The sequence below is a fragment of the Cibotium barometz genome, chromosome 12, assembly GCF_041138505.1.
Source record: "Cibotium barometz isolate CiBa-2024 chromosome 12, ASM4113850v1, whole genome shotgun sequence".
NCBI lineage: Eukaryota > Viridiplantae > Streptophyta > Polypodiopsida > Cyatheales > Cibotiaceae > Cibotium > Cibotium barometz.
Window position 1 is genome coordinate 16,824,811 of NC_141057.1, and position 26,427 is coordinate 16,851,237.

General features: G+C 42.8%; 1 protein-coding gene across 2 annotated transcripts; it reads left to right on the forward strand.

Moving 5' to 3' along the window:
- The first annotated feature begins 744 nt into the window (after positions 1-744).
- EMB1270 (Pentatricopeptide repeat (PPR) superfamily protein) lies at positions 745-16,243 on the forward strand. Of its 2 annotated transcripts, none has more exons than XM_086806156.1 (4): positions 745-4,557; positions 4,647-4,847; positions 14,330-14,420; positions 14,577-16,243. In XM_086806156.1, exons 1-4 carry the CDS (start codon positions 938-940, stop codon positions 15,093-15,095), a joined length of 4,431 nt encoding a protein of 1,476 aa, XP_086662282.1. In that variant the 5' UTR covers positions 745-937; the 3' UTR covers positions 15,096-16,243. The 2 variants fall into 2 exon arrangements, with proteins under 2 accessions (XP_086662282.1, XP_086662281.1); XM_086806155.1 differs by having other exon boundaries at positions 752-4,557; positions 4,644-4,847.
- Positions 16,244-26,427: the final 10,184 nt, after the last annotated feature.

Here is a 26,427-nt window from a genome sequence, read left to right on the forward strand (position 1 = left end):
CTACAATGCTAAAAATGTTAGAGAATCCATCAAAAACATCAATAAACTCTGCTCGCCCCAGCCCTTAGACATCTAGTTTTCTTAGGGTCTCCACCCAAACTCTTGGACATCTAGTTTTCCCCACCCAAGGAAACTTGAGAGAACATCCACGCCAGAAACATTTCAGGGAGAGGCTGGTAGATGAGCGGTTTGATCATTGATGGTTTGCAAGTTCTCTGTGTGAGACACTATTAGCAATTTATATCTATCTATTCTATTAAGCACAAGTTTCTCCCCCTACCATGTGTCACTCTCTCTAGCCATCTCCCTTTCCACGAGCCAAGGAGAGGAGTGAGTGAGCCAAGTAGAGGAGCGATATATAAATACATTCATACACATATGTACGCATACACACAATCACACACGTCCATGTGGAGGGCACGTGTGTGTGGGTGGATGTATATATGTGTGTGTGTGTGAGAGAGTGTATATGTGAGACGAGTGTGAGAAGAGAGAGAGAGTACATGTGTGTGAGCGAGGGTTGTGTCTATGCACGTGACAGAGACATAAAGAGAATGCATGTGAGAGAGAGACTTACACATCTATGTGAGAGAGTCACCATAGACACATACACACATACACACATCTATGTGAGAGAGTCACCATAGACACATACACACATACACACATGCACATAAACATATACAAACACACACACACACTCACACTCGCTGGCACACATACATATGCATAGATGTATACACAAACGTGGGTCACCTACATTATTATAAATTGAGAAAATATTAGTTGAAGTATGACTGGGAAGCAATGCTAGAAGAGGACTGCACATAAGCTAGCCTCAGTGAGTACTTGTTCACGCGCAGCATGCGCTTGCTTCAATTCAACTAGTAAGTGGGCTACAGTAGCAACATCAACAGGAGTTTCAGGGTTTCTCAGCATGCTGGCTGTGTCTTGCCTAAGAGCACCCATATTTGCTGCTGCTACCTCTTCTGTTGAACCACAGTCAACCGTTTCTGCACCAGATTCACGCAGAGCTTTCAGCTACAGCCGTGCTTCTCCTTCAGTCAGGTGGCCTGACCTGCAGGTCAAAGAGCCCGAGAAGACTTTAGATTGGATAACCCTTGCCAAAGAAGCTGATGTTCATCGTGCCCTTGATGATGCCCATCATGCCCATGACGATGGCGTTGATGCCCTTACTGATGGCCATGACCATAATCCCATCGATCCCCCCCGCAGTACGATCACAGGCTTCACACCCCCCCTGAACCCGTACATTGCTGCACATGGTAAATCTCACCCATCCATTGCAGCACAGAGCTCCTTTGTTGCCGACCTGATTGAACCTAAGGCCCGCCCACGCCGTCCTAATGGTAGGTTGATCAGATTGTCCAAATTAGCCCTCAAGAAAGCCAAGGATTGGAGAGAGAGGGTGCAGAGGCTGTCATCGGCAATATGTAACTTAGGGCCGAAGGATTCTGTGGCAGATTTGTTGAAGGAGTGGCATGAGCAACTTGCACCGACTGACATGTGTTTTGTGCTGAAACGCGTTGGGGACACTGACTGGCATCGAGCCCTGGAGTTATATGAGTGGTACAACCTAAGGCATTGGTATAAGCCGAATGCTAGAATGCTTGCAGGAATGTTGAGTATTTTAAGTAGAGTTCACCAAGTCTCTCTTGCCAAAGAAATTTTTGATAGGGCAGAGCCGGGTGTAGGCAATTGTGTCCAGGTCTACAATGCTATGATGAGTGTGTATGCAAGACAAGGCTACTGCCACAAAGTGCAAGAGCTTCTCACTCTTATGAAGGAGAAGGGTTGTGACCCAGACCTGATTACTTATAACACAGTCATCAATGCCCGTTGCAAAGCTGGATTGTTGCCTGGAATGGCTGTACAACTACTGAAGGATATGAAGAAGGACCGATTGACACCCGATGTCATTACTTACAACACTCTTATCAGTGCGTGCGCTTCAAGAAACGATTGTGCTGAGGCTGAGAAGATATTTCACAACATGAAAATCTACGGATGTGAACCTGATCTATGGACATACAATGCCATGATCTCACTATATGGAAGATCATCAGGTAAAGAAGACATTGCTATAGAATATTTTGACGTCATTCAAAGAAAAGGTTTGGTTCCAGATGCGGTGACGTACAATTCGGTCCTCTATGCATTTGCCAAGGGTGGAAGGGTGGATGATGTTGATAAAGTTCGGATGCAGATGAGTGAAGCTGGTTGCAGAGCAGATGAGATCACTTACAATACAATGATATCCATGTATGGGAAGCTTGGATTGCATGAGAAAGCTCTCTCATTGTATCATGAGATGAGAAACGAGGGCTGTCGTCCTGATGCGGTGACTTTCACGGTGCTGATTGATGCATTGGGAAAAGCTGAAGTGGTCAATGAAGCAGAGAACGTTTTCCAGGAAATGGCAGACTCTGAGGTTAGACCCACATTGCAAGCATTCAGTGCTATGATCTATGCTTATGCAAAGGTGGGCAAGTCTGCTGAAGCACAATCCACGTATGACTGCATGCTCCAAACAGGGATCGTTCCAGACAATCTCGCATTCTGTCTCATGCTAGACGTCTTGCAGAAGGCCAGCCAGCCGCAGAAAGGAATGGCAATGTACCAGAGGGCTGTCAAGCGGAGTTTTGTGCCCGAGTTGGGTGTTTATGGAACCTTGTTGCAGTGGTTCTCAAAGGAGGGCCTGTCAAAGGAAGTGGAAGTTGTTAGCAATGATTTAATCAGCTCTGGGTTCACGTGTGCTGAAATGTGTGCCACATTCATGAATGCTGATTTACCCGAAAGAGCCTCGCAGTTGTTGGAATCTGCTCTTGCACAAGGATCAGGCGTCAGTGAGCAGCTACTTCTTGATGTATTGCAATCTTTTGGTGCTTTACGAAAGTACCATGAAGCACAATTATTTGTTGGTTCTTTGTCCAGCTTGGCCCCTCAGCTGGGCCCTTTGATGCACGAGGCTGTAATTGCAATGCTTGCCAAAGCCAAGCAGGTTGTTGCAGTCAAAGATGAACTTGAGAAGGTTAGAACCAGTGCAAAACCTTTAAGTTTGGATACTTATAGAATCCTAATCACTTTGTTTGATGATGCTGAGATGCTAGATCAAGTCATGCTAGTGTCTTCTGAAATGCAATCTTTTGGCATTGAACTGGATGAGGTATGCGAGAAGTGTGTAACATCTGCGTATGGCAAGCTAGGTGCTGTAGACTCAGGGCATGGATCGGTGAGTAGCTTGACACGTGAAGCGAATACACACTTGACCTTAGGTTCATTTATCTCTCGGATTGAAGCATTTGGCAAGCAACATCTTTGGGAGAGGGCGGAAAGCACATTTAGAGAGATGCAAGAAGCAGGCTACAGACCCTCTCTCAAAGCTTGGAATACATTGATTTCTGCATTTGCAATCTGTGGAGAGTATGAGAATGCCAGATTTGCTGTTGCTGAAATGATTGCTGATGGGAAAATGCCAACAGCATGTACGTGTATTGCTATGTTGCAAGCAGTTATCAATGCTGGAAGACCTAGGGAAATCTGCAATGTCCTTCAAGAGATGCGCCAATATGGAGTCAGTCCAAGCAAGAACATTTTCTTGGCCATTCTTGATTCTTCTGTGAATGAGGGCAAGGTCCAAGTGGCAAAAGTAGTATTCCAAGAGCTAAAAGGCGCTGGCTACCTCCCAAACATGCAGGTGTATAAGAGCTTGATTCTGTTGTTTGCAAGGGTAAAACTTGTAAGGGATGCTGAGAACATGATCAAAGAGATGGAGTCAGACAGTTTCTCCCCAGACGTTACCATCTATAACAGTATGATTACACTTTATGGAAAATTGGGGTACTACAGGAAAGGAGCTGAAGTGTTTACTGGAATGCAGGCTGCGGGGTGCTCCCCTGACAGTTACACGTTCAACTCTTTGATCTGGCTTTATAGCAAGTGCTTGAAAATTCAAGAAGCACTAGCTATAGTTCGGCAGATGGAGAAGGCAGGATTTGCGCCTGATGTTGAGTCATATACCGCATTGATATCAGCATGCGGACGGCTGCGCATGCTAGAGGCTGCAGAGGTCCTCTTCAAGGATGCATATGAATCTGGCTGCAAGCTGAACTATAAGGTGTTCCATGCCATGATGAACGTCTACCGGAATGTGGGTCAGCCTGAACAGGTTAAGAAGATACTTAGTAAAATGAGAGCTGCCAATATTGCCCCAACACTTGGAACATTCCACGTGCTTATGGACTCCTATGGAAAGGGAGGTGATCCAAAGCAGGCAGAAGCAGTTTTAGATGTTATGCAGGAAGCAGGATTTAGCCCAGGACCTTTACAGTATGCTGGTGTTGTTAATGCATACCTGAGGAACAAAGATAATGAGCAGGCCATTGGAAAGCTGTTAAGTATGAAACACGAAGGGTTTGAGCCTGACTATATGATATGGACAGCAGTAGTAGGTGCAGCAAGCCATTGTAAGGAAAGCTGTGAAGCAGTCAGGCTCTTGAGTGTATTGGCTGATGTGGGGTTTTCGCTTCCACTAAGGTAATTACGACTAATCATAAGATTAGTGCAATGTTTGGATGAATCCTTTGGACTTTTTCTGATTCTTCTCTCTTGTCGTGATCCAGCAGATTGCTAAAAGAGAAAAATCTTGGCCTTGTAGCTGAGTTTGACCAGATCTTGCAAGGGCTGGAGGATTTTGGACAGGAGGCTGGTTTAGGTTTGGCAAATGTTCTCTTAGATCTTCTATGGGCATTCCAAATGCGTGCCACTGCTGGAAGACTTTTCACGGTGGCTATTCAGAGGAAGATATATTCCTCAACAATGGCAAGGTAAGACTGCTTTTGAGGTTAGTTTGATTTTTGAGGTTAGTTTGATTTTTGCAAATTACTTATTAGAACTAGGCAGTTTTGTGAGTGATTTCCTTTTTTCAAATCATTTTGTCTACCTGGAAGTGGAGGGAAGGTATGCTTGCTTGAGGATCACCTCTCGTTATGGCAGTTGGAGTTTGCAGCCATAATTGACAACAAGGTTGGCACGGTTGCGGGTTTAATCCAGAGGCAAGGTGGGCAGCCTCCAATCAAGGCAGGCTGGCCAAGTGAGCAACGTTGGCAGGTGGGTGGCCGGACAGTAGGTGGATGTGGGCTGGTTATGTATAAATGATGACCTTGGTGAAGTTATACTTTTTTTAATGGCCAAATCAGGTCGTATGCAGCCAACTTGCACTTGGAGGCCTGCCACTTCCCTTTTTGGCCATCCAACCCCTGAGAACCCAGCGATTAGCAGCAGACTCTCTAACAGGCAACTTGGACACAGATACATCCAACGAAATGGATGGCAGCTAGGAATGCATTTTGAATGAAATACATATCAAGTGTTCATGATTAATGAGTGGTCTCTTTAGAAGTCATCAAATTGTGTCACCTTGAGAAGAAAGAGACTTATGCATTGCTGATCAGGATAATAAATTGCTAAAGAGGAGTCTAGCAGCTCCTCTTGGGATCCGATGGGGAGGTGAAGACCCTGTGATCTGGTCCCCTGGGCTGACAAAAAAGTGCTCATGGCCTCTGCAACAAAGAGGAAGAGGAAGGGAGTGAGTGGACACCCTGGCAGACTGATCTGGAAACAGGAATCTGGCTTCTTTGGCCCCCTGAATGAGGACCTCGTTGGGGCGGATGAATCAGGACTCAGCCTGCTGGGAATCCCAATCCAAGCATGGTGCCCTCTAGGAAAGCCCAATCTACTTTGTAGGCTTTCTCAAAGTCCAAGAACAGCACTGCGGTTTGGGTGCCATGAATCAAATCTAGAAAGTGAGGCTGAACGTGGTGGCTGATGGCTTTGGCAAAGCACTGTCAAGGAGCGTGATGGCGCCCCACTATCGTATCTACAAACAGTCACCACCCTCCTTGGGAATCAGGTGAATGAGCCCCTCCTGGCATGAAGCGAGTGATCATGATCTCATTGAAGGCAGCCCGAACGGCGAAAACCATCTTCCATGAGGTCCCAATGATGAAGGAAGAGGGAAGCTGGAAGGCCGTCCACTCCGGGGCACTTGCCGCTTGGAGGCATGGCCCAAAGAGCCTCTCTTAACTTTTCACTCGAGAAAGGGGAAGTCACAAAAGGTGGCGGACAGCCCTATTCAGGCTGTAGGACAGCACACAGTAGGCGCCCAGATTCAGCAAAAGCGCAGCCCCTTTGTAACTATTTGGCCCTCCTAGCTCTTTTTCACATAATGGAACTCATGCCCGGACACATGGACAGCATGGAAACAAGGTCCGTAAAATTGGCACAGGAAAAAGCACTAGTTTTGGTCAAAAAGCAGGGAAAAGCAAAAAAGTCAAACTTAGTTGACCGCAAGCCAAGGGCACATTGCAAAGAGGAGACTAAGTTGGATCAAAAAGCTAAAAGTCGCTTTTTCAAAAAGTAGCTCCAGGGCCAAAAAGCAAGGCCCTGAAGCTAGAAAGGCAATAAATCAAGAACTTTGGCAAAAGATGAGCAATATTTTATTATTACTAAAATATTAAAGCAAAAAGAGAAAAGCAAAGCATAAAGTATTGCTTTTGGCAAAAAGCAAGGCCCTCCCCAAGTTTAAAAGAAGCTAGAGCCCTCTTGTTTGGGCATCAAGTGGGTGAAGTTTGTGGAGATCATCATCAACATCACCATCTTCAGCCTCACCATCCTCTTCATTCGTTTGGAAATGTCTGCGCCTTCTTGTTGCACCGCCCTGGTGACCCATAGTCACAAGGGAATGGGAAAGAAGTTTTGGGGAATGGACAACTGTTTGGAATGGGAATAGCAAGCTTAAATAAAAGGGAACGGAATCGAGAAAGCCACATCATTGCATAAATGTGTTTATAAATTTACCTTAGATATCTGTAAATGCTTTGGAAAGAGACATAGTAAAGAAAACCTCAAACTATCTCATTAATGGCCATGATAATGAATAGATGTGTTCTACATGATACATAGTTCACTTACATTTCTTACACGTTCTGCGGTGCCCTTTCGGAACGGGATTGGGAACGACTCTCTCTATGGAACGCGTTCCTCCATTCCAAGAGCTAGGAACGACGTTCCCTTGTGACTATGCCCTTGTCAGTTGTGTGCACCGTCCCCCGGCGCTACATCAAGCCTGTGTAGTGTCGGCGCTGCCGTATGTGCAGTGTTGCTCGCCGTATCAAGCTGCCAGCAACGTCCTCCTGATCCTCGACAAGGAGATTGGTAGTCGGGCACTCATATCCGCCACTTTGGTGTTTTGCTTTTTCGAGGTTCTTCTTCAGATATTGGGTATTGAGATCCCTTGGACATCTTTGAGGTTTAAGATTTGGACTTGGATTTGGGCTTGGATTTGGACTCAGATTCGGATTTGGACTTAGAATTGGATTTGGACTTGGACTTGGACTTGAACTTGACCCAATTTATACTTAGAGTGATGGCCATGTTGATGTGAAAAAAATAAATAAAATGAAAGAAATTAAAAAGGCTTCTCACCAAAAAAACAACGAAATAATTAAAATTTAAGAAATTTGAAACGCTTCTCACTCTACAAAATTTGAAATGCTTCTCATCACCACATAAATTTATTCTTTGAAGAGGAGGGGAGAGAGTGATGGATCAAGTGAAGAGGAGACATAGAGAGGTAAAGTTATAGAAAGTGAGAGAGACACATAAACAGAGAGGGAGATATATATATATATATATATATATATATAGAGAGAGAGAGAGAGAGAGAGAGAGAGAGAGAGAGGGGAGAAGTTTTATATGTTAAATTTTTAGTGGGTGCTCGATCCTTTTTTTTTGTTGTCCGCCTACAGTACTTTGCAAGCAACAAACACTTCACTTGCCCATGGGATGAACACTAGCATTTCATCTCTTCACAGACCCGAGGATTCCATCTCTTTGCTTTACCTCATCCTTGTGGTGTGCTCGGCATTAGAGATCTTGTGTCTTGACATCGACTTCGACTTAGATTTCTTCATCGACATATTTGTTTGATATTGTATTCATTGATTGTATTGGTCCTGGCTTGGAAAAGCCCGTGGATTGTTCCTAAATAAATTCCTGAAGGGGGTCGGGGTCTTTTCTCCGCTCAGTGTGGTGTACTGTGTAAGTTTTCTATACCCTTCTCTCTCCCCTCTCCCTCTATCTTTTTCTCTTGGACAATTAGTTGAATCTGTCACGGCACGGCCCGTTGGGCTTACAGTGGTATCAGAGCAAGATTTCTCTTGAAGAAACTTTCTTGGGTAGAGGGATACCAATGGCCTAATGAAGGGAACAATTATGAGGCCAATAGAGGACTTCAAGATGGGAACCAAGGCCATCAATCTATTTCTCATGAGACCGCGACCATGACATCGGGTAGAGTACTGAGATTTTCAGCAGATCAAACAGTTTCTTCAAGACCAAGAATTCCTTGCTTGGAGAGCCAAGAAGGAACAAGACATAGAAGGGCTCGGATGTTTGAAGATTTCATCAAGGATTAAGCCACCGAAGCCGAAGGAGTTGAAGCTGCTAAAGCTTATCTTCGAGGCAAAGGAGAAGAATCTAGAGCTACCCGTTCCCGCTTCTCGTGGAGGAGACATGGAGGCTATTCCCAGGCGTGCTTTCTCATATGCAGATTGATCGGAACAGGTAAAGAAAAGAAAGGAAGGAGCCTACATCAATCGGAAAGATGGACTTCAAGCCGGAAGAGAAGAGTGTCAAGTTTGATGCTCTTCATGGAAAACAGGATACACAAAAAGCATTATCTTTTGTTAAATAATTTGATGCTGCTTTTGGAGGAGATGACTACTCTGCAAAGTCAAAGCTTCGAATGGTTCGTATGCATTTGAAGGATGCCACCTTGAATTGGTGGCTTAATGTGATACAAGAAGGGACCAAGCCGAAGACATGGACTTACTTCAAGGCTATGTTCAACAAGAAGTTTTTACCCGCAAACTTTGAAGTAGATGTGCAGAAAGAATCGGATGAGGTAAAGGAGAAAGTTGGTGAGAATGTGGCATCTTACCTTAATAATTTTTCAGTAGTTTCTTTGAAGTTTGTTAGACATCATCCCCTACTTGCTGGCTTCCTATTTTGTGTCCTATTTTTGTTAGTCAGAGGGAGTGGTCACCCCTCACATATATTTTACCCATATTTATTCCCCATTTTATGGTCTTGGGATTTTCCCCAGTCGTGGAGGTATTTATCACCAGTCGGCTTCCTTCATTTAGGGGTATATATAGCCGGCATGCCTCCCTCATATTTCACTGCTTGCATTGCTTGCCTAGCTTGTCTAGTTGCAGTCCCGCACTTAAGAGGTTCTCCCCTCTTGCTCAAGCACATGTATTCTTTTTGGTGATGTTATTGAGAGCAAGTTCTCACCTGTGTTTCCTCTCTCTCTCTCTCTCTCTCTCTCTCTCTCTCTCTCTCTCTCTCGTGTTTCCACTTTCCCTTCTTCTGCTGCACATTCTATCATGGTATCAGAGCGTCGGTGATTTTCAGCGTTGGATGCTCCCTCCTCTACCTCTTCATATCTGCGTTTTTCCGCCCATGGACAGATCTGCGTTTTTTGTGTTCATGCGTTGAAGCTTGCGTTTCTTCAAGGGCTGATTGATCCCCATCCAGTGGGCTGCAGTTTTCTCTTTTCAGGGCGTCAGTTTGCTGCTTCTTCGCAGCTTGACAAGGGTGTTTTTTTTTGGACAGCATACCTGTCCTTCTTGGTGGCACCTTCCAGGGGTTTTTAGGCGTTTTTTTTTTCAAGATTGGACAACAACATAGCTGTACCAAACAGGCTGCGTTTTTTGGCCTGTTTGGGCTTGCTTTCCCAGCCCTGATCTTGGAGCTCTCTGGGCTTCCTTTTGCCTATTCTTTCTGGTTATCTTGTGCCATCCCTCCCACCCCCTGATTGTTCTCTGCAACAGTTCTTGATCTGAGGCTTCAGCGTTTCCATATTCAGCCCGTTCTGCAGCCCCTTATACCTCTGCATTTTCAGATTTGCAGCCATGGTTGCTGTGTTTTTCTGAACCGATTTTGCTGGTAGCTCTACCTTCACTTGGGCTTCATCTGTTGGACCCGAAGGTACCTTCTCTTCAGCGTTTTTCCTCATAGGAGGTGTGGACACTGGTTGACCTGAATTTTCAGGTTTGTAGCCCCTTGTTTGGCTGCGTTTTCTTCTCCAGTGGACACAGATCACTTGCAGAGAGGGTTTCCTGTTTGGATTGTGGCTTTGGAGGCAATTTGGTACTCGAGGAGGATTCTGAATTTCAGATTTCAGTCAGCGTTTTGCTGATTTTGGAGCATATATACTTGTGTTTTGTTCTTGGCCTACACGGTTTCCCGGTTTCTACATGTCCTTGCCTTCTATTGGCGGTGTGTTGCTGGATAGCAGTGTTTTGGCTGCGTTTTGCTTCCCACAAGAGTTTCTGCACTCAGAGGGGGCCTATCTCCAGCTACTTCACTTGAGGATTAGTTTCAGAAGCTGTTTTGTATATGTGGAGACTTTCTTTTGTGACAGGAGTTTCCAGTTTTTTGGAGGAGAGCAGTGATCTTTTCAGAGAACCTGAGTAGAGTTTATTTATTTCTGCACTCTGCGCAAGTGAGAGTACGTCTTCAAAGGTGGCTGGCCTAAACATACGCACCTCCCACTGGATTTGCGTGTCAAGGCCATACAAAAATTGCCCTTTCTTGTCTAAATCAGATAAGCCTAATTGCAAACATAAATTCAAAATTCTATTGGCAAACTGAAGGACTGGTTGTGCGTTCTGACGCGCTCCCCTGAACTCGTCTTGGAGTCGCTCAAGCTAGTGGGGCGGTAGAAACCGCTGCTTAAGGTCGCGGACAAACTCGTCCCACACATAAGCTGCCATACCTAATCTAGTGTGGGCATGAGCCCACTGAGTCCACCAAGGGATGGCCTCACCTTCCAAGTACCAACTAGCTAAGATCACTCTGTCAGTATTTGTCTTTCTAATTGTGGCAAAGTAAGCTTCAAACTAATGCAACCATGAATAAAGAGTTGTGGGGTCGAGTTTACCATTATACTTACTGAAGTTCATTTTCTCGGGAAAATGAGTCGAGGGTGCCGCCGGTGTCAATTTGGCGTCCAAAGCTGCTAGGTAACGCTCGTGTTCTACTCGTCGCATGGCTTCGTCTTCACGTTGTCGGATCTCCAATGCACGCATCTGCAACTCAAGCAAAGAGCTCGGTTGCAGTCGTGACCCCGCGAGAGGATCCGTGTGTCGAGATTATATTCCTGCTTCCCTTTCTCATTGTGAGGAGTCTACCTCCGCCTCTCTTTGTGATGCTTCTGAGGATGCTCCTCCCCTTGCCAGTTCTGCAAGCTTGTTGTTTTGGAGGATGGTTTTTTGGACCCGGTGGGATGCTTTGGATCTGTGGTTGCTAATCGTGCCTGGGGCACAGTGGTACTTCCAGAGTTTTTTGGATTTGGATCAGAATCAAGTTGGGCTTATATTAGTCCGACGATATCTTTTTTCAGAGGGGGATGTGGAGTCCTTTCATCTTGCGATGCCCACCTCAGTGGCGTGTACTTATGTACAGTATTGGGCAACTCATGTTATGGAGTTTGAGTAGATGGACCCCATCTTTTCTAGAGAGTCTTTATATCTTGCGATGCCGACCTTTTCAGAGGATGCTTTTATACAACATTTGGCTACTCTTGGTACAGAGTTGGAGCAAATTGACTCTTTCTTTTGAGGGTTCCTGTGAGGAGCAATTTGCTTCTCCCAGGATTGATTATCTACAGGATTTGATCTTGGTTGATTATGGGGTTTTTCTTATCTTCTCCAGGCAGGATACACGACATTCGACTTCGGTGAGTGTTCTTACACTTGGGTTTGGAACCATTATTTGGAGTAGCACGTCATAGCCTATATGGTTGTTTTCTTCCAGAGGAGCGGTGTACCTGGTAGCTTGTTCTGTTGCTTTTGTAGTTGAGTTGCTGATGAGATTGCTTGTGGAGCTTTCTTGGTACCTGTTTCTACAGTCTTTCATCTTTGATCGAGGACGGCGTCTCTGGCTTCTTGGAGTTTGCTCAGCATTCGGTGCTGAGAGGGGGTGTTAGACATCATCCCCTACTTGTTGGCTTCCTATTTTGTGTCCTATTTTAGCCTCTAGGACTGACCATGTTAGTTAGAGGGGCTGGTCACCCCTCACATATATTTTACCTATATTTATTCCCCATTTTATGGTCTTGGGATTTTCCCTAGTCGTGGAGGTATTTATCACCAGTCGGCTTCCTTCATTTAGGAGTATATATAGCCGGCATGCCTCCCTCATATTTCACTGCTTGCATTGCTTGCCTAGCTTGTCTAGCTGCAGTCCCTCACTTACGAGGTTCTCCCCTCTTGCTCAGAGACATGTATTCCTTTTGGTGATGTTATTGAGAGCAGGTTCTAGGCTACCGTGTCATCTGCAAACGCTGAGTCTTGTAGCTCCTCCTGAGTGCGGATTGGGAGACGCAATCCCTGGAGCCCCGTCTCCTAAGCTAAGAGAAAACTGCTCATGGCCTCGGCGACGATTAGGAAGAGGTATGGTGCTAGTGTGGACAGCCCTGCCAGACCGAGCAAGAAAGGGGGAATCTATCACCTCGGGCTCCTTGAATGAGAACCTGACTTGGGAGGCTGAGTAGAGGCCTGAAACACTGTGGATCCACTCCACTCGGAACCCCATTTAGTACATCGTGCCCTCCAGAAAGCCCAATCAACTCTATCATAAGCTTTCTCAAAATCGAGGAGGAGCACAATGAGGTCCTGTTGCCGCATCCTGGCCGAAGCTTTCGCCTCCCAGAAAGTGAAGATGTTGTCGAGAATGCTCGGATCCGTAGCAAAACCTGTCTGAGTGTCATGGATCAAGTTGGGGAGGAAAGGCTAAAGTCTCCGGCTGATGACCTTGGCCAAAATCTTGTAGGCGGTCCCAAGGAGGGTGATGGGTCTGCGCTGTCGAATCTCCGATCTGTCACCACCCTCCTTAGGAATCAAGCGAATCAGACCCTCTGAGAGCTTGTCTAGCATGGCACGTGCAGTCATAATCTCATTGAAGGTTGCTCGAAGGCCGCCTTCCATGAGAATCTCATAGTTATTGGGGAATGCCGTTCCCCCTCTAGGGAAAGAGGGAATGTCGTTCCCCAATCCTAGACATTCCAGAATGTCTCCCCACAAGGAATGGCCAGGGGGAAACGTTCCGGAATGTTCCCCCAAGTTCCAAAACGTCCCCTTGGTAACATATGGTAACAGACCCAAAAATCCTTTAAAAAAAGGACAATGTGTTTTAAAAAAAAGCATTTTTCCTCTATTTTTATGCATACATAACATAAATTTTCAAAGTTTTAGCCTATCCTACTTAAAATTCATCATTTGAAATGACATTTTTAAGAATTCCATTAGTTTTGTTTGCTGATGTGGCGTTCCCGTTCCTGTTCTGAGGGTTCAAAATGTTCCCGTTCCCAGGGGCCAAAACATTCCCGCGTTCCCGTTTCCTAGTAACTATACATGAGATCCCAGTGGCGAAGAAAGAAGGAAACTGGAAGCCCGTCCGCGCTCGGGCATTTGCCCCTAGGAAGAGCTGTCAAGGCCCTTGTTATATTTATTAACTTTCCTGCTTTATTTATAAGCTTTTAGCCATTATTAGCCCTAGGCTAGTATTTGCAGGGCCCTTAGCCCATGTGTGAACCCTCCAGGTGCACACGTCCCAACTAATCCTTAAACCTAATCCTAGGTTAACCCTAACCCTAATCTTGCGTCCCTAGTTCTAATCCTAGGACTGTTGGGACGTACCGACGTATGGTTTGTGGAAGCGTACTGAAATTTATCACTTTAACACCCCATGAACAAACACAAGGGACTTTTTTGCCAACATTGTTGATGAAGCCTAAATCCTAATCTTCCAAAGCAAAAGCACATTATTTCTACACATGCGGCTTGCTCTGGAGCAGTAGACATGTGGTGTTTGTATGCGCAACAGGTCACTTGGACTTTGCCACAAGGACAGCCTCTTCGGATCCCTTCACGTGTAAAAGCAACCTGCTTTGCCTACACATGTTTTTAGCCATTTTATTATAACACATATCCATCTGTATAGCTTCAGCCTCTCCTTGGAGCTCATGATGGTCTTATCTAGGTAGCTAGTTTTTTTCCCATGATACAGTTACTTCATGGATTCATTTGTATGTAAAGCTTTTGGTCTCATGCAGCCTTTCGTCCTTTGGAGACGTAAATATAACTTTCTTTCTTTCTTTTTTTCGTTGCTGCCACCATCTTGTTTCTTACATCTAATGCTTTGTTAAATCTTATTTGGGGGCTGGATTGTCATTCTTTAGAGTGCAGGTTAAGGATTGGCGTGCTGATTTGAGGCGGTTGTCAGCCGGAGCTGCGCTTGTTGCTTTGACACTGTGGCTTGACCAGATGCAGGTATTTTTCTTGCAAATGAGGGATTTTACTGTTCAGAAAAAAGAAACGTGTATATCTTCCCCTAAAACCAAAACGCGCACACATTTTTTTGTATAATTACGTAGAACAGTTCCAAATCACATTCATTTTGATGTACAATACATTCTGGATGTATAGGATGCTGCACTTCAAGGATTCCCTGAATCACCAAAGTTTGTAACGCTTGTCACGGGTTGCAATCAAAGTGCAAGCAACCGGATCTCTGTTGAGCAAACTGTAAAAGTTCATCTCTGGACAATGGGGTCTCCGTTTTTAAAATCAGAATCACGAACAGGCTTATTCGAAGCAAAAGGCTACTCTTTACGCCACTGGCTGAAAGATTCCCCTCACTGTATGGATATGAAGCTCAGAAACTTCTCTGTGCTGCCTGAGATAAACTCCATGCAAGTGCATGGTGGTGCTTTCATGCCGGCGAGGCTGGTATCCGGATTACAGCAGATAGAGGAAAGCATGGGTTCTTTGGGACCTAAGAAGTTCCGCAGGCTGATACATCTGACTGAGATGAAGCGTAACCAAGTGATAGTTGCAGAGCTCAAGTCTAGAGAGGAGATGAGACAAAAGGGAAGGGTAAACTTGAAGGGCAAAAGGAGAGCCAAGTTGAGGAAGCGACTACACAGGATACAGCCAATTATGTGACACTTATCTCCTGCCTGGTGTTGGCAAAGGTGACATCAAAATGACTGGCTCAAAGCCCTCTACAGAAGAATGGGTGATTGTAATTCTCAAAAAACATACAGACACTCTCACCATTGTGGCTGATCAAATGAGACGTGAGGTGAAGCATGGAGCCAAGGTAATCCTGCGTAGGCGAAAGAAGGAAAGGCAAGGGAAAAAAGTGCACAAAATAGGAAGCCCATTCATTGTAACAGAAAGTATCAAAGTCATGGATTTATTTTGCATGTGTCAGAAAGGCGACTCATTGCAAAAGGGAGTAAGTATCAAAGGCATGCATTTATTTTGCATGTCTCAAAGAAAAGCACATAGGGCCTGGTTTAGAAGAAATGGGTGATAACCTTGATGCCATAAGGACTTGGATGCCTTTTTATGGTAAATCAAAAACACAAAACGGCTGGATACTGAAGAAATTGATGGGATTCATGATCTTGCAACTGGCATGTTTTCCTGTCATATCAACTGTATGCATGAGCAAAAGCTAGCAAAGCAATCAATGGGTTGGCATATAGTTGTCCTGCACACTTGCAACCTTACCTTCCAATGGTTCCTTGGAGCTTATATCTGCTTGACACACCAACTGCAAAGCTGATGTTTAGCACGCCTTGAACAAGAAAGTAAGGCTCCCCGTGAGCCTCCATCCTCATCTACTAGTGGAGAGGTATTTTCAACAGACAGCTTCACATAGCCCTTTATCCGGTAACCGACTTCCTTACATACTCAAGGCCTTTAGTATCTACCCATCATATTTTTGCTAAGAGATGAATATACTATCTGATTGTTGGCATACTTTGTTTCCCAAACAAAAATGCATGAGCCCAAGATGTGTGATTTCAAACCCTGTCACATAGCTATTCTTTTTGTGTGATCTTTTCTTCATGGTTTCTGATAAAAAATGAAGTATTTTCCACACAAAGATGACCATCACATGCTTGCCTTGCTCAAATAAAATACATCAATTTTTGCATTTGAAGGGATTTTGGTGAAACCACTACACAGAATAGATTAATTTGTATATAGAACACTTGAGGAGCTTGTTTTAGCCTGTACACGGCTTTGCGTAGCTTGTAAAAAATTATTATTTTTTATTTTTTTGAATTCAAGACCTCAAATCTTGACGTTTATCTTCTTGAGGTTTCCATTGAGGAAAGTAGACTTCTTACCATCTCAGGGTAAAACACAAGAGGTCAATATCAAGGTATAAATATAGATAGGTTGGTAAATGTATTTTCTATATAAACTCTAAAGTATAAAAATATTGAGTGAATCTTTAAAATTCACAACTTATGTGCTTATGTGAAGTGTAATTTTTGAAACTTTATTTACTCTAAACTAGTAATTTTGGGCGTTAAAAGGGAATCTAAAGATTTTCATGTAAAATAACCGAGTCCTCTCCTAGGAGTCAAATTATTTGATTTATAAAATCCCTTGGCCACTAGTCAAGCCTTGTACTTCTCCAAAGATTCATTAAAGCCTTACTTGGCTTTGTAGACACGTTGATGACATTGCGTTTGATAAGGTGTCCAAGGTCTCTAGTGTAGTTCTTAAGATCATCATCATGTACAACTCCGCGTGTGTGCAACCAGTTGATTGTTGTGATAGAATGTACGTTAGTATTCTTGCAATCTTGATCTTGTAAATGGTAAAGCAAGATGGGTATGCTTAGTTGAACCAAACATTTTGATAGACAGATGTACAACCGTAAGTAGAGATAGATACAAAGAGTAGAGTAGAGCTTACAGTATTGTGCATAGTAGAGCCAGGGCCACCAGAGGTGCCAGTTCGCTCCTCAAAGCAAGACTCAATCTGCATAACGGAGGGGAGAACTTCCTCCCAAGTAACTGGAACAGGACGAGGAGAAGAAACAAGAGACTGAAAGTATGCATCAAACCTCTCTGGAAGTTTGGAGAGCAGCCAAATAGCCATATCCTCTGTGGAGATGTCCTTGCCACAAATAGCAAGCTCGTCCCGTAGATCTTTCATCTTCGAGATGAAAGCAGATAAAGATGGAAAGGTAGAAACTGATAAGTTCATAAGTTGCTTTTCCAACGCCAAAATCCGACCCGGAGACTTAATCTCATAGAGATCTGCAAAAGCCTTCCAAACTTCATGTGCAGCATCTGCTGTACGCACATGAGAGAGAACAACATCTTGACAGTTCAACATCAGAAAGGAGAAAATGCGTCGATCCTTCGACTGCCACATATCAATCTGTGGCCTGAGTCGCACCACCGGAAGCAAGGGTGGGAGGGGTGGCATTGGCTGGTGTAACAAGCCAATCCCAAAGATCTATGTCACGCAAGGCCGATTTCACCTTCACCTTCACCTTCCATAGGGTGTAGTTGGAACCATCCAACTTGGCAGACTCAGCAAACATATGAAGAGAAGTCTGTGTGCAGCCATCACAAAATCTTGGGCTCAATCTCAAAAAATGCACAAACTCTGAAGAAGAAGTGTCCTCCACATGTACCAAGAGTGCCACCAAAGCCTGCAACACCACAAACCCCCTTTGCAAAGGGGAAAGGCCACTGGAGAGGAAAATGCAGCACAGAAGGCTGCTGTCCTAAAGAAAACAGGCCGCCTATTTCCAATCTCCAAGTGGGAAGAAAAACGTTGATCAGAAAACACTTGATGGCTGCAATTGGTGAAGCCAAACTGGAAGAGAAGTGACCAGAAGGTGCTGTCCAGAAAACGCAGAGGTAAGGGCTGTAGATCTGAGAGAAAACGCAAAGGAGAAGGTGCTGAAAACACGGCTGAATTTGGGGCAGCAAAGAGGTTGCTACACCGGGAGCGATGATACCATGAAAGAGTGCACAGAGTGGAAGCAAAGTGGCACTAGAGTGTGCTGAACAGAGAGTGCAAGAGAGAGAGAGAGATATGGAGAGAACTATGCTGAATATATTGAAGCAAAATAGTCCCAAGCAAGAGACACAGATAGTCTCATAAGTGAGGGAGGAAAATATGTACAAAGACTGAATGGGAAAAGAGAGGCCAGCACCCACTATTTATAGTAAGGGAAGGCTGGCCGATTGGAGCTGCAAAACAAGCCGACTGGTGGAGCTATTGGACATGGCCGACTAGTAAATGCCAGAAAGGCTGGGAAAAATCCTAGAAAAATAGTAGAAAAAGGGGTGGCCAACCCACAAGCAAGGGCCATGCAAAAGGGACCAAGTGGGCACCATAAAAGAGCGGAATCTGGGGATGAATATGCTAACATAAGGGAGTGTCTTGTAAGCCAGCAATGTGGAGGATGACGACGACTGGTAGAATCAACTATGCGCTGACATAGTTTAAGAAGAATAGCAAGAAGATCAACATCAAGACCAAGCCTCCGATGTGGAGAATGACGACTAGTAGAATCAGCTACCCTACGAGCTGACATAGTTCAAGAAGAACAGCAAGAAGATCAACATCAAGAGCATGGTGAGCCAAAAGTGCTAATGGCAATTGGTAGGAAGCCAGACTTCCCAAAGTTCTCAAGGGTAAGAAGACCAAAGATTATGATATGCATGTCATGAAGTTTGATGATACATGGAAGGCTATGCTGATCAGAAGAAAAGGGAGTGGCCACAACCTTTGGTGATATTCTGCTGGACAGAGTGGTACTCACAGTTTGGGGATGCTCACTTTGGAAATTAAGAGCAGCCGAAGATTGCATTTCTCAAACAAGTTACTTAAATGAGCTCCATGACACAAAAGGAAGTTGAAGTTTCAGAAAAGTGAAGACCACAAGTTAGTTAGTTGTCTGATTCAATGAGTTTAATGACACAGAAAGGCATGGATGTTGATGCCTATGCTATCAAGTTTAGATTGCTTAGGAATAGATTAGATGTTGCCAACACACCTCATATGAGCTAATGGGATAATGGTTCATAAAAGGGATGGACAATAGGCTAAAGCCAACAGTTGCTTTAATTGTGACGTGCAAAAAATGATGGCTTTGATGATCTGGTTCATAAAAAATATCAAAAAAGAATTTGGATGTTGAAAAGAAGAAAAAGAAGAAAAAGAAGAAGAGGGAAAAGGTGATAAAGAAGTCAGACACAACGAATTTTACCAAGAGGATGAGTCAAAGCAAGACAATTCTGATGAGGAGTCAGACACAAAGAGACAAAGGGGAAGCACAAAGGCAAGAAAGAGACACTGGCAAGTGAATAGGCCTTACTCAAGAAGACGAAGGACCTAACAGCCACAACACCCAAGCTAGCGAGTGGAAGTGCTAAAACCTCCAAAGCCTCTGATGAGTTTGAATATCGGAAGGGAGTCATCTACTCACAATGCATCAATGAAGGACATTACAAGACTAAATGTGAGTTGCTGCTTATGCCATCTGCGAGACTTAATGGATGATGCTGATAAAGTCAATAATGTGTCGTGCTGAGTTGAGTTAGCAAGAGGCAAAGTTAGAGGCAATCTGATATGGAATGTACATGTGCTACATTAGGGAAAATGTGGACTCATTTTTGGGCCCTCTAAAAAATGCCAAGTCATCATTCTATTACAAAAAGGGGGATCGTGGATAACTCTATCCATAGTACCTCAAAACTATATCATGTAACATATCATTGGAAAGATCTTGATGAGAGGATTCTAACGCATCAACCTCCGACAAATTTGGAGTTTTTATGCTCAAGTTATGGCTTCCCCACCAAAAAGTAACCTCAAAAGTTCCGTAAACCAGATCCATAGGCTCAGCCTAGCTATCACGTAGCCCGTGTGGTGGCATGGAGCTTGGCCGGAACCCGGACAGTGGAGCATGTTCGGCGAGTTCTAGTGGGGTCTAGGGGTGAGGGCACCCAAGTCAAAGCACTTGGGTGGTTGGGCAGGCTTATGGGTAGGCAGGCCTTTGTAAGTGCCCGAGAGTGTAGAGTTATCCATATTCTCCTCTATGGCTAGGTGGTGACTAGAGCTCCTTGCTCTCTTGTGCTATATATTTAAGTACACCAAGAGGAAGCATGGCTCACTCTTATGTGGGGGCAGATTGGACCCAATATTGAGTATTGAGTATATTCTATTTATTTTCCAATATTCTTTGTTCTATTTATTTTTCAATATTGAGTATATTCTTTGTTCTATTTATTTTTTAATTTTTTATTTATTACAATCGTTTTTACGGATTCATGTCAACCTCCCACAACAGTGTGTGTGGCTATACACGGCATCTACATCGAGTTATCTTTGGAATCATGGGTGCGTAGCCACACACGGTAGTATCATAGCACGATCAACGGAACTTGTCCGCAAAAGTTGCCATCGCTACATAAACAATTTGATTATTAGGTTCTGGATATCAGTATTGCAACCTAACACGGGCCTTCTAAGGAGAGCTTTGGCTTGGATGCACTTTTGAAGCTCAAACGAGAGTGCACAGGTGAGAAGTGCTTTGTTTTGAAGATGTCCACCATTGGAGCCGCTTCTAGGTTAGATTTGGTGAATCGAATGCGATGGACCCCGGCTCTAGGGACCTACGACATGCATGGATACAGTTCGACCATATTCGATGAACATCAGATTGGGTGACCATGGGTTGTTATGTGTGTATGACCCAAGGTAGCATATTTCAAATGTCAATATAAATGTAGTCAAAGGTGGTCAAGTGTGTTACATCGTGAATGTAGCATATTTAAAATGTCAATATAAATGTAGTTAGAGGTGGTCAACTATGTTACATCGTAAATAACTTGAGTTTTCATGTTGTGAGAGGCATTTTTGTGATGAATGTTATAGGGATCAGAACCCCAGCAGAAGTATCTTGTGTTTGTGAGCTTTATTAGGGTTAAGCTTACCCTCTCTAACTTCTATCCTTTGATAATCTCACAGTTATCGAGTTTTAATACAAACTTTAGTGTATTATCATAATCTTAAACTATCATGTTATAGAACTTGACAATTGCACTTTACACCTTACATACATTTAACACAAAATTGTTAACTTTTATTAGCTTAAATATAACCTCTATCTTACATTTATGTGTATGTGGCATAGATGCATAGGCTCACCACCAATAAGCTCTAGAACTTTACCATTCAATAATTTTCTTGCTTGTTCTATATGATATGATTTTGGGAGAGATTAGAAAGCCTTCTTGTATAACCTAATGGGTTGATTTGTGAACATAATGGGTTTGGTTAGAAAGCCTTCTTGTATAACCTAAGAGACCTATATGACCATCACTTACATACTTGATAAAAGAGGTTAATCCTGAAAACACAGGGGATTGCTTTGATAGAGGTTCAATAAGATATATCGATCCCTCTAACCATAAATCCACATGCTTTTTCTATGCATCTCTATTATCTTTCATTATTGATTGTTGCATCAAGGCAACCTCTATCCTCTTATATATAGGTGCATACTCAATATCAAGTTGAAAGCTAATGCCTCTTTTATTACTTTCATTGTGTATCTTGCAACTCCATTAAATCATCGATATATATAAGTAATTTATATAGGTGCATACTCAATATCAAGTTGAAAGCTAATGCCTCTTTTATTACTTTCATTGTGTATCTTGCAACTCCATTAAATCATCGATATATATAAGTAATTTATAACAATATTGACTCAAAATTAGCTACAATAATCAAAACCATTGAACTTTAAAAAAATATTTTTTTCTTAAAACATTAACAAAAGCATTAATATTACATATTATTAATCAAAATATTTTGTTAAATCCTTCAAATAAACATAACATTCAAATCTATAAGATTTAAAAAATATATAATATTGACTTCCATAGCCAAATTCTTCTGTGAACTTATAGTGTGATAGGAAAGATCAATGAAGAGTAAGATGGTTTCTAAACTTTGTTATTCTCTAAACTTGTAGTGTGATAGGAAAAATCAATCAAGATTAAGATGGTTTTTGGTTCTAACTTTATGGTACCAGAAAACCAGCACTCTCTTCATCTTTAATCCTTTTTTCTTATCCTAGTCTCTATCGCGTAAATGGAAACATCTATTACTATTAATGTGAGGAAAAAGGAAAAAGAGAGAGAGCTACACACAAAAAACGAAGGGAAACTAGAAATTCATACTATGAAGTCAATAGTATTTTAAAACACCAAAGATAAACATCGAATGATAAAAATAACCTTGCAATCAAAGAATATACTCATAGAATTGCCTAATTCAAAAATTATATAAATTGTTTAAATCCAATACATTTAAGATAGTTAGAATATATCAATAGTATTAGACGTTAGATTTTACCCCAGACTTAGTCAGATAGGGTGGTTGAGGCCAAGATACATGGAAAGATTAGACATGGCACCACATGGCAAGATTAGACATGTGATGCCATTTGGCAATGTTGCCACATGGCACTAGGTGGCAACAAGGATGGTGGACATGATGTAGTGAGGTTTGATGGAGTATATAAGGGTGGTTTCCAAGAAGGAAATGGATAGGTCACGGAGGGAGAGGGAAATGTCCCTGATCTTCACAATAAACGACATATTCTCATTAAGACAAATATTGTTCGCTACTTTCTTTTCTTGTAATTTTCTTACGATAACGGGTTTTGTGTAAATTCCAGATTCATAATACAAGGCAATGATTATATGTAACAATAAAAAGCTAAATGCCATGATTATATGTAACAATAAAAAAACTAAATGCCAAAACAGTTGTGGAGATGCCTCCATATGTGTGTGCGCGTGCGCGCGCGCGCGCGCGTGTGTGTGTGTGTGTGTGAGAGAGAGAGAGAGAGAGAGAGAGAGAGAGAGAGAGAGAGAGAGAGAGAGAGAGAGAGAGAGAGAGAGAGAGAGAGAGAGAGGAATATAAGGGAGGCGAGAAAAGGAATATGGTTTTGTTTTGGTTTTTGGTTTGGTTTTGGAAAAATTATCAACAAGGGCTCTACCTTACAATAGGCTACCAACAATGTGTGTGTGTGTGTGTGGAGAGAGAGAGAGAGAGAGAGAGAGAGAGAGAGAGAGAGAGAGAGAGAGAGAGAGAGAGAGAGACACACACACACAAGGGGGAAATATCAAGGAGGTGAGAAAAGTTGGACGTAGCTTTGAAAAAACGTTTGCAATTATTGTTGTTGCTTAGCGACATAATGTCCTTTATGATTGTGGCGTCTAGTGACATAAATTCGACAACTTGTCGAGTGCGACTTTATACATGTGTCACTTATAATGATGCTACAACTATAGTGTTTGTCAAGGTATTAGTGAGAAAATAAATCAAATGTTAAATCACACAACTGTGAGAAAACATAGATGTTAATGGGAATCCACTTGAAGTATGTACTAATATGCATACCTACATAAAACATGAAAGTTATGGGAAGCTACCTAAAACATGTACTAATATGCATACCAATCCTTACCCACTAATAGAAGAGAATTAATGAGAGTCAAAATACATGATTTAAAATAATTGGCTTTTTTGTCCTCACAAAATATTATGCATTTCACAATATCTCTTAAACATGACTATCTATTCTTCTTAAGATCTTGTAAATACTTGGCCATGTTTACTTCTAGATATTTATGGAATGTATAATTTTGATTCCGCATACCATATATTTATATAATTTGATCTTGATGCACAAATATGTTCATCTAGATGTATCCATTTCTTATTTGAGAAATGTATCTGACCTTGTTGAGGAAATGTATATGATATGCAACCTTGTTGATGAATGCCCAAAAAATCATGAGAGGATGATGTTACAAAATAAGCCATGCATGCTTTAACTTGTTCAAAAAGGGATATCATGCATCACAACATAAAATTTCAAAAGAAAAATATAGGGCAACTTGCTTAGATATGATTCAAAATCGCAAGTTAATAAAGTGATTGATTATACCAAAACTTACATGTCCATAAATGGGAATCGTTGATAGGATTGATTGTGACCACCATTGAAGCTTGTATTAAGTTCATAAAGAGTACTTGCATCAGTTCCAAAGGCCATGTCCATGCCAGGATTTCTTTTGTCACCAAGGCAGTTGAGAATGTCTTGAGATGTCAGTGCTTGGCTAGAGAAGGTGGTGTTGAAGCTTGGTGTATCGTTGATGGATCCGGGTGGTGGTGAGATAAAATCTTCAACAAGGGTGGCATTGATGAAGCTTTGGTTTTCTTCTAGAGGAGGGTGATAGAAAAGGGCACTAGATGATGGTGCATTATTGAAGGTTGGTATATTGTCTAGCCTATGGTTACTTTGACGAGGGTTAATATTAGGGTTACTTTGACTAGGGCTTATGCTAGGGTTACTTTGACTAGGGCTAAAACTTGGTGGTGGTGGCGGTGGTGGAGTTAGGTTGCGTTGAGCGAGGAGGCGGTGATATTCGACGCTGGCGTTCACCTTGGCGAGTTGCAACTTGAGCGTGTGGACGTATTGCTGTAGATGAGCGAGGGTGCGGAGGCAGCCGTAGACGGAGTCTTGCTGCCACTGCTGCGCTTCGAGCTTCATGGTGAGGGCTGCAACGCCACGCTGTTGAGATGGCACCTGCTTGAGCAGGCGCACGAAGTTCTTCACCCCGAAGAGCCTGTGCACCGCGTCGAACTCGTTCTCCTCGTGAGGTGGAAAATATGGCGCCAGATCACACGCCTCCGAGCACTTGCGCCTCTGGAAACGGCACCCAGCGCATGCAGATTGACCCGACGCCGCACCACCACCACCAGCACTGGCTCCTCTGAGAGGTGGTGGCATAAGCCGTGTTGCAGTACCGCCACCGCCACCGCCACCGCTACCTCCACCTCGCCACGCCTTCTTCTTCTTCTTCTTGCCGTTCTGCTGCTCACGTTGGCTCATGCTGTGCATGCTGTCGAGAAAATGTCCATAAACCTAGGGCACTTCGAGCCTCGCCTCGCTAATCATAGGAACTACGTGTCACTTTCTGGAAAAACTTTTTTGCCTTTATTAAAGGATGTCAAAATTAGAGGGAGAAAAAACATCGAAGGTGCAAAAAATAATATAATTACAAATGCACGATTAGCCTTTGGTTTTTTTCCAACTTTTTGTGTTATTTCGTATTTATACAATAAATGTGATATAATTACCATCATAATACAAATTTCAATATAGAAAAACTTTATTAAAAATCTTAATTTTTATGATGCATTTCATAGGGTATGGGGGTGTGGGGAGTGTGGTGTGCACATAGGAATGGTTTTTGGAAAGTGTGATTTACTAAAAACAAAAAAGGTCGCTTGCAAATGGCATGCTAAAAATTCAATTTTGGAACATACATGTAAAAAGATAAAGGACTTAGAAATTGTATGGGCATAATAATCAAGTTATGCTAAAATTGAATACATCAACCCTCTCAACAATTATGCATCTCTCGTAAAACGCTAATGCGAACCATGTGCAATGTAGACTATTTTTGATGTACTCTCAACTTAAGTAAGCTTGTTTTTATTATATATGCATTCATGCATACATGCGCAATTGATTCTAAAATTGATTCATCAATATTATATATAGAAAAACCTCATAGAAAATATGGATCCTCTCTACCTTAACTTTAAGACTCAATGTCATGTGCTATAGATTAGCACATGATGCTTACAATGCTCCCAATTTTCTTAGCTCTTAAGTAAATTTGTACCATATATGTGCGATGTCTTTTTCTTCTACTTGAGTTGATGACTAAGTTGATGACAAGCAAAGGTCCCAGGGAAGTCCATGATGTACTCCCCCTTGTGCTAACACACGTCCAGTTGCAAAGATTGAAGTGTCTATATACACATGGAAGATTAGATCCCATCGGGGTGGGTGTGCTTGCTAATGCCTTCTTCGGTTTCTCGTATGCCCATTTGCATTTATCTATCCATTCAAAGATAATCAAGAAGATTAATCTCCCTACCGTGTCCCATGAATCTCTGCAACCCTTTGTAGTTAACAAGTGGTGCCAAACTCGAAGATCACGCAAATCTTGTTTTCATCATTGGAGATGCCGTTCTTAGAGATGGTATGTCCAAGGATGACATTGTGTTTAAGCCAAAATTAACATTTGAGTGGGTTTTAACGAGATGTGGTACCTAGAGTCTACACCTTTCGAAGATAAGCAAGATGCTCCTTCCACTTAGAGTATACGCATAAGTCGTCAATGAATATCTCCAAGATCTTCCAAAGGAGATGCTTAAAGGCTTTACACAACATCAGGACTTGGAAGATGGCAGGGGCATTGGGTCAGTCCAAATGGCATGACACAATATATGTAGGTTCCCCATTCTATACCAAACACCACCTTGTCTTGGTCAAGTGGGTCAATCATGACTTGGTTCAATCATGGTCAATGCATGGGAAGAAATGCATATTACACACACCATGGCAACA

Coding starts and splice junctions, on each gene's coding strand:
- EMB1270 (XM_086806155.1), top strand. CDS start 938: ATGCTGGCTGTGTCTTGCCTAAGAGCACCCATATTTGCTGCTGCTACC. Junction 4,848..14,329: donor TATTCCTCAACAATGGCAAG/GTAAGACTGCTT, acceptor GTCATTCTTTAG/AGTGCAGGTTAAGGATTGGC. Junction 14,421..14,576: donor TGTGGCTTGACCAGATGCAG/GTATTTTTCTTG, acceptor CTGGATGTATAG/GATGCTGCACTTCAAGGATT.